General features: G+C 39.7%; 2 protein-coding genes across 4 annotated transcripts in view; one reads left to right on the forward strand and one right to left on the reverse strand.

Moving 5' to 3' along the window:
- Nucleotides 1–1,025: 1,025 nt before the first annotated feature.
- LOC109957330 (cationic amino acid transporter 2) lies at nt 1,026–9,415 on the reverse strand. Of its 2 annotated transcripts, none has more exons than XM_020595127.1 (13): nt 9,335–9,415; nt 8,146–8,209; nt 7,115–7,488; nt 5,980–6,135; nt 5,721–5,886; nt 5,482–5,618; nt 3,783–4,005; nt 2,558–2,694; nt 2,371–2,473; nt 2,157–2,290; nt 1,875–2,041; nt 1,664–1,772; nt 1,026–1,576 (listed from the first exon to the last, which is right to left on the reverse strand). In XM_020595127.1, the coding sequence occupies exons 3-13, from the start codon at nt 7,482–7,484 to the stop codon at nt 1,446–1,448; spliced, it is 1,833 nt and encodes a 610-aa protein (XP_020450783.1). In that variant the 5' UTR covers nt 7,485–7,488; nt 8,146–8,209; nt 9,335–9,415; the 3' UTR covers nt 1,026–1,445. The 2 variants fall into 2 exon arrangements, with proteins under 2 accessions (XP_020450783.1, XP_020450792.1); XM_020595136.1 differs by having other exon boundaries at nt 7,115–7,559.
- Nucleotides 9,416–12,599: 3,184 nt separating this feature from the next.
- The window catches only part of anxa6 (annexin A6), a 15,639-nt gene continuing 13,341 nt past the window's right edge, over nt 12,600–14,897 (forward strand). For both annotated transcript variants that reach the window (XM_020595107.1, XM_020595114.1), the window contains exons 1-2: nt 12,600–12,934; nt 13,730–13,785. In XM_020595107.1, coding sequence (XP_020450763.1) covers nt 13,783–13,785 — 3 coding nt within the window. In that variant the 5' untranslated portion in view covers nt 12,600–12,934; nt 13,730–13,782. The remainder of the gene's footprint in view (nt 12,935–13,729; nt 13,786–14,897) is intronic.

Below are 14,897 nucleotides of genomic sequence, written 5' to 3' on the forward strand. Positions count from 1 at the left end.
GGAAAGAGAGAAAAGCAGGAGGGCAGAGCTTGCCAAGTGAGTGGTCAGCTGTTTACCAGGCTCATACAAATGTCTCCTCCTTAGAGTGGCGTTAGTACCTCAAATTCCTCCTGACTGGCTCCATGGATACTTTCAAGCCTGTCCAGACCAATGAGGGTCCAGAGACAGAGGCCCCTCCATGTGTAATCACATAGCCTGTTTACTTAGCTGCTGGAATGGAAGTGTGCTGGGAGCTTAAGCCTGGCCCTCTGAAACACATCACATACTATAGCCCACAAAAAAGATGTGGGATTAATCTTAAAATTCAAAATGTTCACTCTTAGAGTACATCTGTTTATCTAATTAAATTTTATTTTCTTGTAATACACCAAATAGTTTATAGATGCTTTGAAACAGTCCCAAAATCAAAATCATTTTCTATGCAGTAATCTGCTGTAAGAATTGTAATGTTTATTTATAGGTTATATATAAATACAATTGACTTGACAGTTTCTCTATACTTAATAATAACTCCCCATGAAATGACATTTATCTAAGCAATACACATAATAAACATTTAGCATATTAGATTAAATCCATCATGCTGTATCCTGTGAGAACAATATAAACCTTTCTTTCAAGTGACATGCTACAAACTTTTTTATCAACATACCCTGCAGAAAATGAACTCTAGATTGTAGCTGCCTTGAAAACAGGATTATTTTTATTTAATTAATGAATAGATTTACAATATATAATCAGACAAAATGTACAGTTTCTGTATTTACCATTTGAAACAATAAATAATGAATAGAGGGAATAATTAAACAGGCTAGGGACAAAAAGGACATGTCACAAAAGATTTTCTCCATCTGCATCATACATCTTCTCCACTGTAACTCTGTCAATTGATATGTAAGTGTAAACATGTTATTTAAGTGTAATAAAATGGTAATTATTTACAAAATAATGTTTGATCCACATTTTTCTTTGCCTTTTTCAAAATAGATCTAGAAAATACTTTGCTAGAGCTTTAATGCCTTCAGAACACAGATGAGAGTTAGATACAAGGCAACATATACAGATAACCATGATAAATAATGATATGGCAGTGAGAAGGGAGTAAGGTTTACATTCTTAAATGCATGCTTCCTAATTTGCAATATTTTGTATACACATGGCTTCAAGATACATCATCATTCCTTGAAGGTCCAAAAATAAGTCAGGCAGCACTTCAGTGTGGGCAGTAAGAATGTTTATGTAAGTTACAAACCATCAACATGTAATAAAATGTCAATATGAAATATAAGTTAGCAGGTTGGTCTGGCTGTCCATTTGTCTGCATTTTGGCACTGTACACACCTGTCACACTGTCACTCCCAGACACCAAACACTGCAGAAACAGATCAGCACAGGTGCAGGTCAAAGAGAGTTTACACACTCAAAGCAGTTACTCACAGCCAAACTCAGAATTTTTCTTCTTTGATGACATCATTGGGTTTGTCGATGCTGATGGTATCAATCATTTTCTTGTCGTCCATGAGGCGTTTCCTCTGAGTGCTATTACGGATACCGTAGAGAAAATAGATGACAAACCCTGCAGAGAGGCGATGGGGATCATTACAGTTCACCAGCTAACTCGGTAAAAGCTGCCCAAACATCTCAAGCTGAAATATGATCTTACCCACTAACATCCAGACAGCATATCGTATCCACGTGTCCCCACCTAACTGCACCATAAGGTAGACATTGATGAGTGTACTCACTAAAGGCAGAGCAGGGAGTAAGGGCACCTATAAGAGAAGAAAGGAGACTTTTGTAGATGATATTTATAAAAACAGTTATGCACAAAACCGATGTCAGAGCGATCAGATTCAGAGTTAAAATGCTCTCACCATGAAAGATGCTTTAGTGGGATTTTGTGGGTACCTCCAGATGAGGAAAATATTGAGCACCAGGATGAAAGCAAGAACACAAACAAGTGCCACACTCCATGCTTCCAAGCGAGACAGAGCTTCTATGGCTTGAGAGAGGGTGACACATAGTCCAGCAACACATGCCACTGCAGGAAAAAACAGAAAGTTAAAAATAATCACGGACCTGTTGGTTGTCCATAATGTTTAATCATGCTTAAGGAACAACTGAGAAGCTGCTTCACTAATCTGTGTCACACATACCAGAGATTATTGTCAAAATTATGACACTTTGTGCGGTAGATGAGTTGGGAGATGAAGGAGGCTTCAGGAAGCTAGATCTGATGTTTGATTCTCTGGGCTTCAGGTCTGTTTCTTCAGATGGATCAACCCGGTACCTCGATTGCAATCAAAAGAAACATGTAACATGTTTTGCTCAACATTTTTTAAGTATAGAATAATAAAGAGGTGGATGTACCTCAGTATTAGGATGCATATGGCCACGAGTGTGTAAGCAAACAGAGTGCCAATGGACATCATTTCCACCAAGGCTTCCAAGTCAAATAACAGAGCCATGATGGCTAATGATGACAACGGAGAAAACAGAATTACTTCAAGTCCAGACACCTCACCACATATACCTAGAACTGCTGGAACATCTGTACCTGCCACAGTGCCAGAAGCTATTGTAGCTATAGCAGGACTGCCTCTGGATGTGACTTTGGTCAGGGGTTGAAAAAGCAGGCCATCTCTTGCCATGGCGAACAGCACCCGGGGCATGGGGAACATTGAGCCCAGCAGGCTGGAGAGACAAACACAATCACTGCCACACAGCAACCACATGAATGCATTTAGCACCAGCCCAGTTCCATTTCTATTTAAATTAAAATCAGACTGGCTGAATGCTAGCTTCCAATAGAAGCACTGCTAGCATAAGTCTGATCGGAGGTGCAAACATGCTAGGCTTAGTTTTGAATTTGCATGGCGACAACATTGTATGGGTATAGTTTATTAGTGTGAAGGTTGAAAATGGATGAATATTTTGGGTTCAAAATACATTTAGTGTTTTATTTTTTCTCAGTCACATCCTTCTTAAAATACACATAGCCGACCTTGACCTGATTTTCAAAGTAAATAGTTGCTGAGCAAACTTTGTTAGTTTCAAGAACTACAGTGGAGATTAAAAATGGAGTCAGATATTCCACTAAGATGTGTGACTGCTTTGTAAAATCGTGTCACATTTTTCTTTGCAGTGGAAATTTTTCATTTAGACTCCACCAACTTTAATGAATCTTTATCTAATATTTCTAAAATGTGCTGTGATATATTATCCAGCCTTTTCTCATGTGGTTGTGCTCTGTGCATTTTATTCCATTTTAACATTGTGTTTCTCTCAGTCAGAAATGATCTAGTGAATTTGGGTTCTGGATGGTTGGCGTCACTGAAGCACTTCCACGCTCATCTACAGCTATATATAACAAAATGGTATTCATATTAGAAATGGCTTGGCTAAGACAGGAGTCCCTATTGATTGACGAGGTCATAGGTTAAGCAGGTTCATCAAACCCTGTTCATCATCTTGGTTTATTGTTAACAATTGCTAAAGTTGCGGCTGGAAAAGTCATTATTATTTAGTCAAAAAGCAACATGACAATGGCACTTTATGAAAAGCCGGGGAATCACCATGAGTGTCTGGACATTATATGGTATTCCATCCAACAGCTGTCTGGGTCAAAATGGTGGACTGACAGACTAACCCTTAGACTAGCATTGCAATACCTGGAGCCTGTCTTTATTGCTAAAGTAAACAATAAGCATTTTTAGCCCATAACTTTTATTCTCCAACAACATTCATGCCACGTGACCATGACTATGCCACTAGTTTTATACCTGGTGGACAGGGCACATAGCGATCCCACAGCCACGGCATATTTGGCAGGACCCCAGCCAATGTAGTCAAAGGCAACTGGCAAGGGACTTTTTTCACTGAGTATGTAATAGGGCATCATCAGAGTGAGAGCAGCAGACACAGCGAAGTAGGCCAGGAAACAGATAAGCAGTGAGGCCACGATGCCCACAGGAACAGACTTTTGCGGGTTCTTCACCTCCTCACCTATGGAGATACATGCATGTGCCTGTCAGGTTACACACATTCTTCAGTTGTTTATTATGTGAAATTAAAAGAGCAATATCCCACAAACATGAAAACATCTGAAATTGTTTGATACTTAACATGAGACTATTACACCCAGAGTTTTGAAGACTGAAGAGTGAATGGAGTGAAATTGATCTGTTGGTTTGTATTACATCTATCAAATAATGTCAGAACATTGTCTGAAGTAGCTTTAAAACAATGTGATATAAAAGGGATGAGGATGAGGGAGGAGGCCCCGGGGAAGACCCAGGACACGCTGGAGGGACTATGTCTCTCGGCTGGCCTTGGGATGGCCCAGCCATTGCCCCTGATGGTATGGAGGGAAGTCTGGGCATCTTTGCTTAGACTGCTGCCCTCGTGACTCGGTTCCGGATAAGCGGAAGAAAATGGATGGATGGATGGAGGATGAAGAGGATGAGAAAAAGGATCATATACTGCTCTTTCAGTAATGGAGTATTATTAAATTAAATATACAAGTATTGAATATAAGAAACTCATTGCATCATATTCACAGCTGAGTTTGAAGGTTCCTTGTTTACCCTGCAAATAGCACCATGCTGTCCACCACAGTGCAACCAGCTGTTATCACATGTCCAAAATTTCATATTAAGGTCACAAGATGACCACTATCTGCTTGACAACTAAGAAAACTATCTTCTCTGAAGAAGGGCATTAGATATGGTTGAAAGCTCGAGAAATATCCCAGTAAGTGGATATTTTGGAATATGGATTTTTAAAAAATTATTATTTTATTTTAGGTCAGATTTAGATAGTTGTTACACATAAGCAGAATTCACATAATTTAAGTGAACAATTTGCAAAAAAAAGTCTTGAATGATGTATTATAATTTATTGTAGAGTTATCAAAAATATTTCAATAACTTATATTTATTCAGTAAACAGTCGCCTATTGTATTGGCTAAAAGCACTGACATATTTGCAATGGCCATGGCATCACCACTTCACTCCACTAAGCAAACATGAAGCTAAAACACTGTGAATGCAACAGCTGCCATCTTGTCTTTTTTGCAACCAGACTGTGCACAGTAGCGACCATAAGTTGAGTGACAGCATTTGTCAAAACTGACAAATCAAGCAAAAATACATCCCTTTTTATATCATCAAATAAATTACCATTAAAATGACCACTTGTACACACATCTGTGTGATAATATGTGCCAAAAACCACAGACGTGACCTTTGGGAAAAACTTTATGGATTTGTACTTTGAGTTTGTAGTGTGGCTCATGTCCAAACCACTAACATGAAGGAGGTGGGATTTATGACCCTTACTTCAACCAGCCACCAGGGGGCGATCGAATTTTAGTGGCTTCACTTCTGGTAGCTCTTAGCATGCCCATCACTTTTACAGTCAATGGCTAAAATCTATTCGACTCTAATAACCATATATAAGAGGTCCAGTTGTCCTCTTACCTGTTGTAGCGATGCAATCAAATCCAACAAAAGCATAGAAACATGTTGCAGCTCCAGCCAGCGTTCCACTAATGCCATATGGGAAAAACCCACCCACTCCATACACACTTGTTACATTGACAGTAGAGGTCAGGTTTCTGCACAGGTGAAAAAGTGCATTACAGAGTAGTTATTGAAAGTGAGATACCACCGTAGTTAAGGCAGGACATAGACAGGATTATACTGCTCTTTGACATTACTTGAGTTCAGCTGTGGCATTTATCAGAGCCTCTTCACTGATTTGCCAGTTCGAGATGTTTCCCTTGATAAATCCAGAGATGGCCACAAACAGAAGCACCAGGATGTTGACTGCTGTGAAGATCTTGTTGATTGTCGTTGACTCTTTTACTCCAAACGACAGAAGACCTTCATGGAAAATACAAAGATTGTTAAGTGTTTTCATATGTACAGTATACTGTAACTGTCACCACCATAGTTACACTAGATTTATCACCTCACCTGACAGTAGCATGATGAGAACTGCAGCAAAAACATCTGGGTAAGGTGCCAGGCCAGGGAGGCCCATGGGTGCATGTTCTAGAAAGTATTTAGAAATGACATCCCCAATGAGGTCATCAAATGTCCCACTCCACGCCAGTGCGACGCTGGATGTTCCTGAGCAGATAATGAGAGATGCAATAAACTAAAAGGTCTGAGTCAACCTTTAACTATAATCATAAACAGGACTCACTGATGATGATATTTTTCTACCTGGGCCTTTCTCACTTTCTCATGACTCAGTTATTTTAAATCACTCTTCTGGATTATTAACAGGAAAGCAATAAACTTAACAAGCTGTCCATAAAGAAGATGGGAATAAAGGAAAGCACCAAGTAAATATTTAAACCTAAACTTTTACTAATAAAAGACTCATTAAGAATTGGCTTCTGTGGCAGGTGAAAGGTCACATGAGACCATCTAAGTATCATGTTGTTGGTTGATCATTTATGGGTTTAAATGTTCTCAGTGAGCCAAATGCATTAGATAAGTGGGAAGGATATGTTTTGCACAGGGTGGAAGTCTCAAAAGCCATTTACAGCAAGGATGCCAATCAAACGTTTACCTAACGCATGACTCATGACTTAATGCATGACTTAATGCATGACTTATTCTGTCATGTATTCCTGTTGCTCACCATTAACAAATGACCACTTCACTGTGACTTTCTGTTATTAGTTCATACCAAAAAGATAATCAGATAAGGAATGTTAATTCATGTTTACTTCATTGATACATCACCATATTAGTTGCATTCATGTTGCACAAAAAGCTATTTCAGGCCAATGCAGCGTCTCTACAAGCAGAACAGTACCTATTCTAATGGAAGTGTGAAGCTTTTATTGCTTGTTGCTAGAGGCTAGAAATTGCCCCTGCTAAATGATTTTGGTTGTGTTATTTTTTGTCATATTATACACTATTTTTTTGTAAAGTGTTACCGCTACAAACTGTGGCCAGACATTAAGGTAGAGTAAGTTGAAAATAACATCTCTGGTCAATACAGGTAAAAGGCAAATTAATTAATAATTATTAGAAAACAACATATTCTCATAAACAGATTATCCACTGATGAACAAATCCTGAGTGTCACACTTACCTATGACATAGGAGAGTAACAGGTTCCACCCTGTGATAAAAGCCAGCAGCTCCCCAACAGTCACATAGCTGTACAGGTATGCTGAGCCTGTTTTAGGAACCCGGGACCCAAACTCTGCATAGCACAGCCCAGCGAATATGGATGCCAGGGCAGCAATGAAGAAGGAGATGATGATGCTGGGTCCGGCAGTGCTTCTGGCCACCTCTCCAGACAGAACATACACCCCGGCCCCTAGGGTGCTGCCAACACCGAGCGCCACCAGGTCCAGCGTGGTAAGGCATCGGTTAAACGTAGACTGCTCCCCCTCGGGCTCCAGGGGTTTCCTCCGAGACAGGCTCACCAGAAAGGACTTTAAATAGGTGTACAACATGCTTCTGGGGGTTTGGATCACAATGGAAAGTTGAAGAATTATACAAGAAGTGACAGGTGGGAGTCCCACAGTATGCTATTGACAAAGAGGAAGTAAGTGGAAAGAAGAGTGAGGGGAGAGGAGTGAGGAAGGACAGGGCGGATCAGTGAATAATTGCCAAGTCAACCCCTGTTTAGAACATTTCATCTTCAAAGACACATTATTATCTAAATCTGTTTTAGTCAGAGTGGCCTTGCATTCAGGCAAAATGCCAGTGGAGCAACACTACAATGAAAGGTATCAAAGAGCAGAGACTTGAATAAATGTGGTTTCCTTAAACCTTAACAGGGCAGGTGACACGGTCTACTAATATTTGATTTCATTTAAATTCAAAGAAGAATACATTTACTCACCACAGATGTGCTCAAAAAAGACCCTTCCTTTCTCCAAATCACTATTCTTTTATACTTCTTTATCAGCCTCCTGATATGATAATGCTGATACCTGAAACATTTATTGCCGCCCACATTGCAAAAAAAAAAAAAACAGCAGCCTGCACAGTTTGCCTTAACATGTCTACTTCCTTAAATGTTTTTGAGGTTTACCAGATTCATTTATAATTTGTCCCTGGCAAGAAAAGAAAAAGAAACCCCATTTTATAATTTGCAAAATGTGTTCTCACCTCACCAGAGCAGTATCATGTCAGAGATAATCTCTCCTCTCAGCTTCATTCAGAGCTGCTGGTGCTAAAAATCAAATGATAACATTTAATTAAAAACACACCAAGAAATAAATATGAGATCTTTGCTTTAATCTCCCATTGTTTTGCTTCACACTCTGTGCTGGGATAAAGTAATAAAAACAAGGAAATGAACTAAGCACTAAGAAAATTTATAAAGGTCAGTGTTGCAGTTTGTTTTCTTTTCTTAATTTTTGGGGGGTGGGGTGTACAGAAATTCAGAAAAAAGTAGCACTTTTCGTGGGTAACACAAGGTTAATGAGAGCTGTGCCGCTGATAATCTCTTCCTGATTATGCCTTCAAGATAATCTACGACTTATTTGTCCATGACTTTGGAGTTTGTCCTTCACAGGAAAGAAACCAGTGAAAAGGAAAAACATCTGAACAGCAGAAACAAATGTTCCACAGCCAATTAATAAAATACTGTTACTCATTATAAAAAGAAAGTAGGTCAGGTTTTAGCTGTTGAGGCAATACATACCCATCAAAGCTATGGTGCATGTTATCAGAGTATGTTTGTATGTATATGCTGCTTAGAAGCAGCTTATGAATGTGTCTCTGCAGCTCTGTTCGAGTTTGCCTGCTTGCCTTACAGAAGTTGTGCACCCCTCCCTGCTTGGAGGTGTGAGTCTGCCAGACGGTGCTGTGACTTAAAAAAAACAAAGCAGCTTTCATGTATGTAGCAGGCTGCAGCCTTGACTCTTTGAGAGGTAGCTTTCACCTTCTCATCCCCCATCAGGGGATATCAGCTCACCTAATCCCTTCCGGCATCTACTCCAGCAAGCGTGCACACAGCTGTACCTTTGACTAAATTTAAAGCGCAGAGCTCCAATGTGCGGATCTCACTGGCTGAGACACCGTTTCCAGAGGGACCATGGGTTTAATACTTAACTAAATAACTGCTATGTCACATGAAGCTTTATGATCAGAGGATTGATCTTGATCATAAAATCTGATTCATAAAACCTTGTATCTCAGTTGATGTTCTTTGATGAGTGCCATTCAGTGTGCATATGTTAGATGCAGTAGTGCACATGCCCAAAACTCAAACGAGAGATACATATTAAAGCAAAGGACTTGGATTTAAATCTGCTGATGATAATCTTATTCAGTAGATACACAAGCTCTTTACCTTGTCTTCAGTCCCACAAGCAGCGACTGGTGACTATGTGGTGAAAAGAGCGCAATGAAGCAAAAAGGTCCGTGCTGTTGACTTGCATGTAGGAAACATGATTATTACATTTTATACAAGACTGGCCTGTGTGACCCTCCCACTCAGTGGAATTACTAACAAAGTACCCTTTCTCACTCTCAACCAGTTTGGATCATAATGTGCTCATTATTGCATGGGAACAGCAGGGTGAGAACCACAAATCCTAATCAGAATGTCAGACATACTTCTTTCTGTGCTTCATTTGGTGCTTTGTTTTCATTTCAGACTTTCAAGGTGTTCAATTTGTGAGCTAGTTACAAAGTTTTTTGTTAATATAACCTATTTTGTGGAAATATCTGGCAAAATAGAATTAATTATTCTGTTATAATTACACCAATGAAATTCCCAGATGCCACTATTATGAATTATTATGAATAAAATAAGCTATTTCCAATCAGATAAGGTCAAATATATGGCTAAAAAGGGAAAAATAAAAACTTTATGAATTATAAAATATTTCTAAACTGTAAAATAACCTTATTTCATGTCCTTTTGCTCATTTCAGAAATAAACAATTTCTTGTTTGTCTGTGGTGGATTATATTTGGTCCAGTATTTTGCTGTTTTCCCAGCTCAGTTAGAATTGCGCTTAAGTTCTCTCAGTTGGTGTGCAATGCATTTTTGGAGCAGAAGAGGCCAGTATACATCAACTACATAGTGCCCCTTCCTGCATTATGTCCCAGGGGCGGACTTTACCAATAGGCAAGTTAGTCAGCTCCCAACTAAGATGGGCCCCAGAGGCCAAACATGTACAATGATGCTTTGAAACACAGGCTACAACATAACAGATTGTTTTCCTATTCATAGAAATACTGCATATAACCCACTCTGCAATAACTTACAAAATGCACCCTATTTATCACCCTCCCCAACACATTACAGGCCAATGGACTGTCATTTCAACTTTAAGCACACAGCAGAAGAAAACTACATTCAGGACAAATGGAGAGGCAAGCAGAGACAAGGTAAAATACTGAATCCACCCCCACTAGAAACACATGCTATCATATTTACATATAAATTGTATTTTTCCATTTGAGAATTCCAACCTCATCTATAATCTATAATCTCAGCATGTGGCACAGTAGAATGTGTTTTCATTGTCACATGATCTTGACATATTGTAATTGACTTATTGACTTATTAGTGTCCTGTATGGGAGTGAAATTAAACAACAAAACAGAAAATTACTTGTATTAATAAACTTGACGTGACAGAAAAATAGCCTGTTATGGATTTTAGAGAGTTTACAGATCATACTTACTGTGATGGAGCTCAGGGCTGAACCTCAGGACAGCTGCTTTGTAAATATGAGTGCAGCTCATAAACTGTGACAGCTCACCTGTCAGGTATAACTAGAATTAACCGCTTCATGCTTGTATGCCTCCGCCTACCAGTCAAATTCATAGGAATGGGATCTTTGACCTTTCACCAACAAATATAATCACTTCATCCTTGAATCCAAGTGAAGGTTTGTACCAAATTTGAAATATGAACAGCTGCTATTTCAGAATCAGAATCAGCTTTATTGGCCAGGTGTGACGGACACACGAGGAATTTCACTGTTTAGTGGCAAAAATGAGCCACACAACCTTAGTAAATATCCCTCTTAGCTTGGGAAAAATACCATTTGTATTGTATTGAGAAAAAGGTTTGTAATTTCACTCTTAGACAATGTAGTGCCACCAAAACAATACAAAACCCCCTTTTACCCAAACTAAGTGTTGCAGGACAACCAACAGAAGGCCACTGATGTGTGACGTGAATTTGATGCTACTAAACTATGTACGAGTGAAGGTCTTGAATATTTTTCTCAATAAAAATATGCTCTGTGTAGGATATATGGACCAGTGTTGGTGCTGAAATGTGGGAAAAAAGTCTGATGTTCAGACTTTGTCCTGTTTGCAGAGAAAGATTGTTTCATGTTTCATGAAGGAGAGGCTCAAGGATTGTTCTTTGGCGTGTGATTTAATGTGGCGGAATGAGAACGTGAGACCTTGATGTATAGTTTTTAAAGATTGTTTTAAAATTGCCTTAATGGCAATTATCATTTGCAAAAGTAACGTCCATGCAGAATAAAAAATATTTTATTTCTTTGACCTTAAAAATAAAAACTCCATACTTTATTTTTTATAATATATTTTTATGTCTAAAAAGAGATTTCAAATACACCAATGAGCAACCTCCCTAACCAAGAACATTCTCATTAGACAATCTATGAAAATAAAGGGAGGCCCCAGGCTTGGGTGTAGCTGTTCAAATAGAGGTGTAATTCTCTATTCTCTGTAAAAAAAAATTGTGATTCATACTTATGCCGTGAGTGGAGGCCAGTTAAACACAACGCAAAACCAAAGCCACTGACTCTGGTTTTGGCTTCCAGTCAGTATAAAAGTCATGGCTCTGCTATGAAGTGACGGGACTCTCTGCTTCCAAGGTTTGCTATCTCTTCTCTTCTGCCATCATGTCTCCATATATAGTGTCACCAGTGTTGGGAAGCTTACTTTCAAAATGTAATGTAATCACCAACATTTTGATTAGTAACTGTAATTTCATTACATATTTTTCTCAGTAGCTGTAACTGATTACAAATACATTTATTTTGTCATTTAATCACAGTAACTAGTTGTAATTAGTTACTCACCAACACTGAGTGTCACATTATCAGTGCTGTCACAGAACCAATGCGGTTAAAAGCTACACAAAACATCACAAGCAACTAAAAATAAAATGCCAAGAATTATGTAGTTGAAAGTAATCTTTGATATTTTACATGAAGCTTTTTGTACCAAGGTTCGTGTCTCCTGATATCATCGCTGGTTTTGGGGGAAATTGTGAATGCTCTTTCTTATTTGCTTCATTCATATTCAGTAAAATGCCAGGCTCTTATTTCATATTGCAAACATTTGACCTTTTGCAACCTACAATGCTCACGTCGTTTCTGCCTCCTCCCCCGTCTCCTCTCCTACCCGGTGCCTGTCCCCGCTTACTGGCCAGAAATAGAGCAGGCAAAGTCCCCTCTGTAGAAGTCACATTTGAACTCTGTCACGCCCCAAATTTCAGAAATTCCAACAAGGTTTAAAGAAAAAGCAGCTTTCTTTCCAAGCATGACATGTAATTTTTTTTAATTGATTTAAATGTCTTCTTTTATGTGATGCACCTTTCGTATGGCTTGTTTGCAGAAAAAAGATATGGTAGAATATAAACTTCAGTGCCTATTTTTCGGCTGAAGCAGCGGCATCTGCGCTTTTGTGCGTAAAAGTACGAGTGATTCAAACGCGCAGCCCATGTGTGTCAGATTTCAGTTAGAACTCTTCACGAACCTTTAAAACAATATTTTTATCGGCTACCACTAGACACTATCCAACTATGTTCACCCTCACACACGCTGAGAAACTGCGTCAAAGAGCGCCCGCAGTCGTTGCGTCATAGAGGACACGTAAGTGGCTGGCTGGAGTCTGACGGGGGAGCACAGACAGTAGGACGACGTTCACACAGCACCGATACTTCCTGCACTGACAAGGTAGGCTGTTATCTGCTGTTATCTGTTGTTTGGAGGCTTCTTCAGCCCGATCTCAGCGGATTAAAAACCGCATCTTCAGAAACAATAGACCACGTTAGAAATGAACGCGAGAAGTTTGCTGATGCATCAATGACTGCGCCGTGAAGTACATCAGTCAGACAGAGACATCTGACAGACAGCAGTTAAGTGAAGATGAAAAGATTGCTCACGTTATCTTTGCTTGTTTTCCAAAGAAAAATATTAATTAGAAAAAACTACAATTAGATAAGAAGTCGAAGTTTATTCAGCTGTGTGGGGTGCAGATGAAGGGTGTGGCTCTGCATATATAAAGGCCCTGACCCCCCCTTCCCCACCCCACAAGTCTTCATTCTGATATTGTAACTGTGCATGCTATTCTGGGAGCGCGTCTGTTCTGTCTTAAACAAACAATACAGTATTTAGCATAAATGCTGAATATGAAGTAGCCCTGTGTCCATATGTTGTCTGCATGGCTACAATATAGATTAGACTATATCAGAATGGAAAATTTGACTGAGGAGTTTTCTTATCAGTTGGTTTAATGTAAATTCCACCTCGCCTCAGGTAAATGCGACCTCAGGTCTAATAGAAAATGATCTCTCACAGTAGCTAACCAGCTGTCAGGAAGCACACTGAGCAAACAGCACAATCCAGTAACAAAATCTTTGGTGGATGATTTCCACTACACTGGAGGTGAATGACACTTTCACCAAAAGGGGCCTGGATGTTTTTCAATGCTGCTCTCCAGTCTTACATCAGCATTTTTTCACCCTGTAGGCTCCAGATTATTGCTTGCTGCACAGAGCTGACAAGGAAGACCAAATATAGTCATGGTAAGTGCACAAGAGCACTTTCATCTTGCATTACAGTATGTAAGTATGATTATATTGTATTGCTGGTCAGATCTTGTGTCTATGGAACATGGATGGTTTTGTGTACCACTGAATGAAGTGTGGACACAGTAAGGTCATCTTTCTGACACTGATCACCATGTGAGCCCCCCTCATCATAATAGCAGCAGTGCAGTGTGTAGTGTAGGGTGTCATGTTGGCCTCTGACATCTGAATGACACCTTGCACAGCATCTTTTTGGAGTTAGTGGCTTTGCAGAACTGTATGAACCTTTTGGCAGGCACCCGACCTCAATTGTCTAAGCTGCAAGTCTGTGCCCTGTCATTCTGGCAGTAATTGAGGTGAAACACACACTTATTCTTGATTATATTCTGCAGAAGTGTGGCCTTGGCAACAAGGAACAAACAGCACCTAAGGAGGAAGGGATAGAAATGTAGATAATAATATTAAATCTGCTGTACTGCATGTGGCCCATCATAGGAAATTAATTTGTTTAGTAAAAAGCCTGTTGCTATGGGGCTTGTATTTGTGGTCCTGTGTGGGCAAAGCTCTCCAGCTGTCGTGCAGAATGACAGTCGCTGAAGTGAAGTGTAGTGAAGCAGAGCCTCCGAGCGTGTGTAGAGGCCCCTCAGCAGGGTGGAGAGAACATTTTGGCTTGCTGCCCCAGTGCAGCAGAAATTCTCCACAGCCACAGCTGCAGTTTCAGCTTTTAATTTGTAGGCCAAGTTTTCTTATTTCCCACGGTGAATGATTTTATAATACCATAGCTTAATAATTTTCATGGTGAGCAGGAACTTTAATTTTACAACAATATCTCTAAGCAGAGTTGTACATTTTTTTACACATCCAGTGGAAATTGTTTGTATAATCTGATGTTTTTCATTGTTGCATGTCAGACCCCTGCAAGGAGAAGTGCTTTTTGTGCAGTATGACTCCCGTGCACACCCACTGCCCTGCCCCTACACGCAAACATATTCCACTGGTCTGCCAGGGGTGAGACAGGTGCAAGTAGTCTGCTTCCATAACAGCAGACTTGGCTTCACCTGCTGTCCCAGCTACTTATACACAGTCACACAGTCTGCTACTCACACTAT

Source organism: Monopterus albus, unplaced genomic scaffold (genome assembly GCF_001952655.1).
Source record: "Monopterus albus unplaced genomic scaffold, M_albus_1.0 scaffold2.1, whole genome shotgun sequence".
NCBI classification, from domain to species: Eukaryota; Metazoa; Chordata; class Actinopteri; order Synbranchiformes; family Synbranchidae; genus Monopterus; species Monopterus albus.

Coding starts and splice junctions, on each gene's coding strand:
- LOC109957330 (XM_020595127.1), bottom strand. CDS start 7,484: ATGTTGTACACCTATTTAAAGTCCTTTCTGGTGAGCCTGTCTCGGAGG. Junction 5,887..5,979: donor TCTCATCATGCTACTGTCAG/GTGAGGTGATAA, acceptor TTTTCCATGAAG/GTCTTCTGTCGTTTGGAGTA. Junction 5,619..5,720: donor AATGCCACAGCTGAACTCAA/GTAATGTCAAAG, acceptor TCACCTGTGCAG/AAACCTGACCTCTACTGTCA.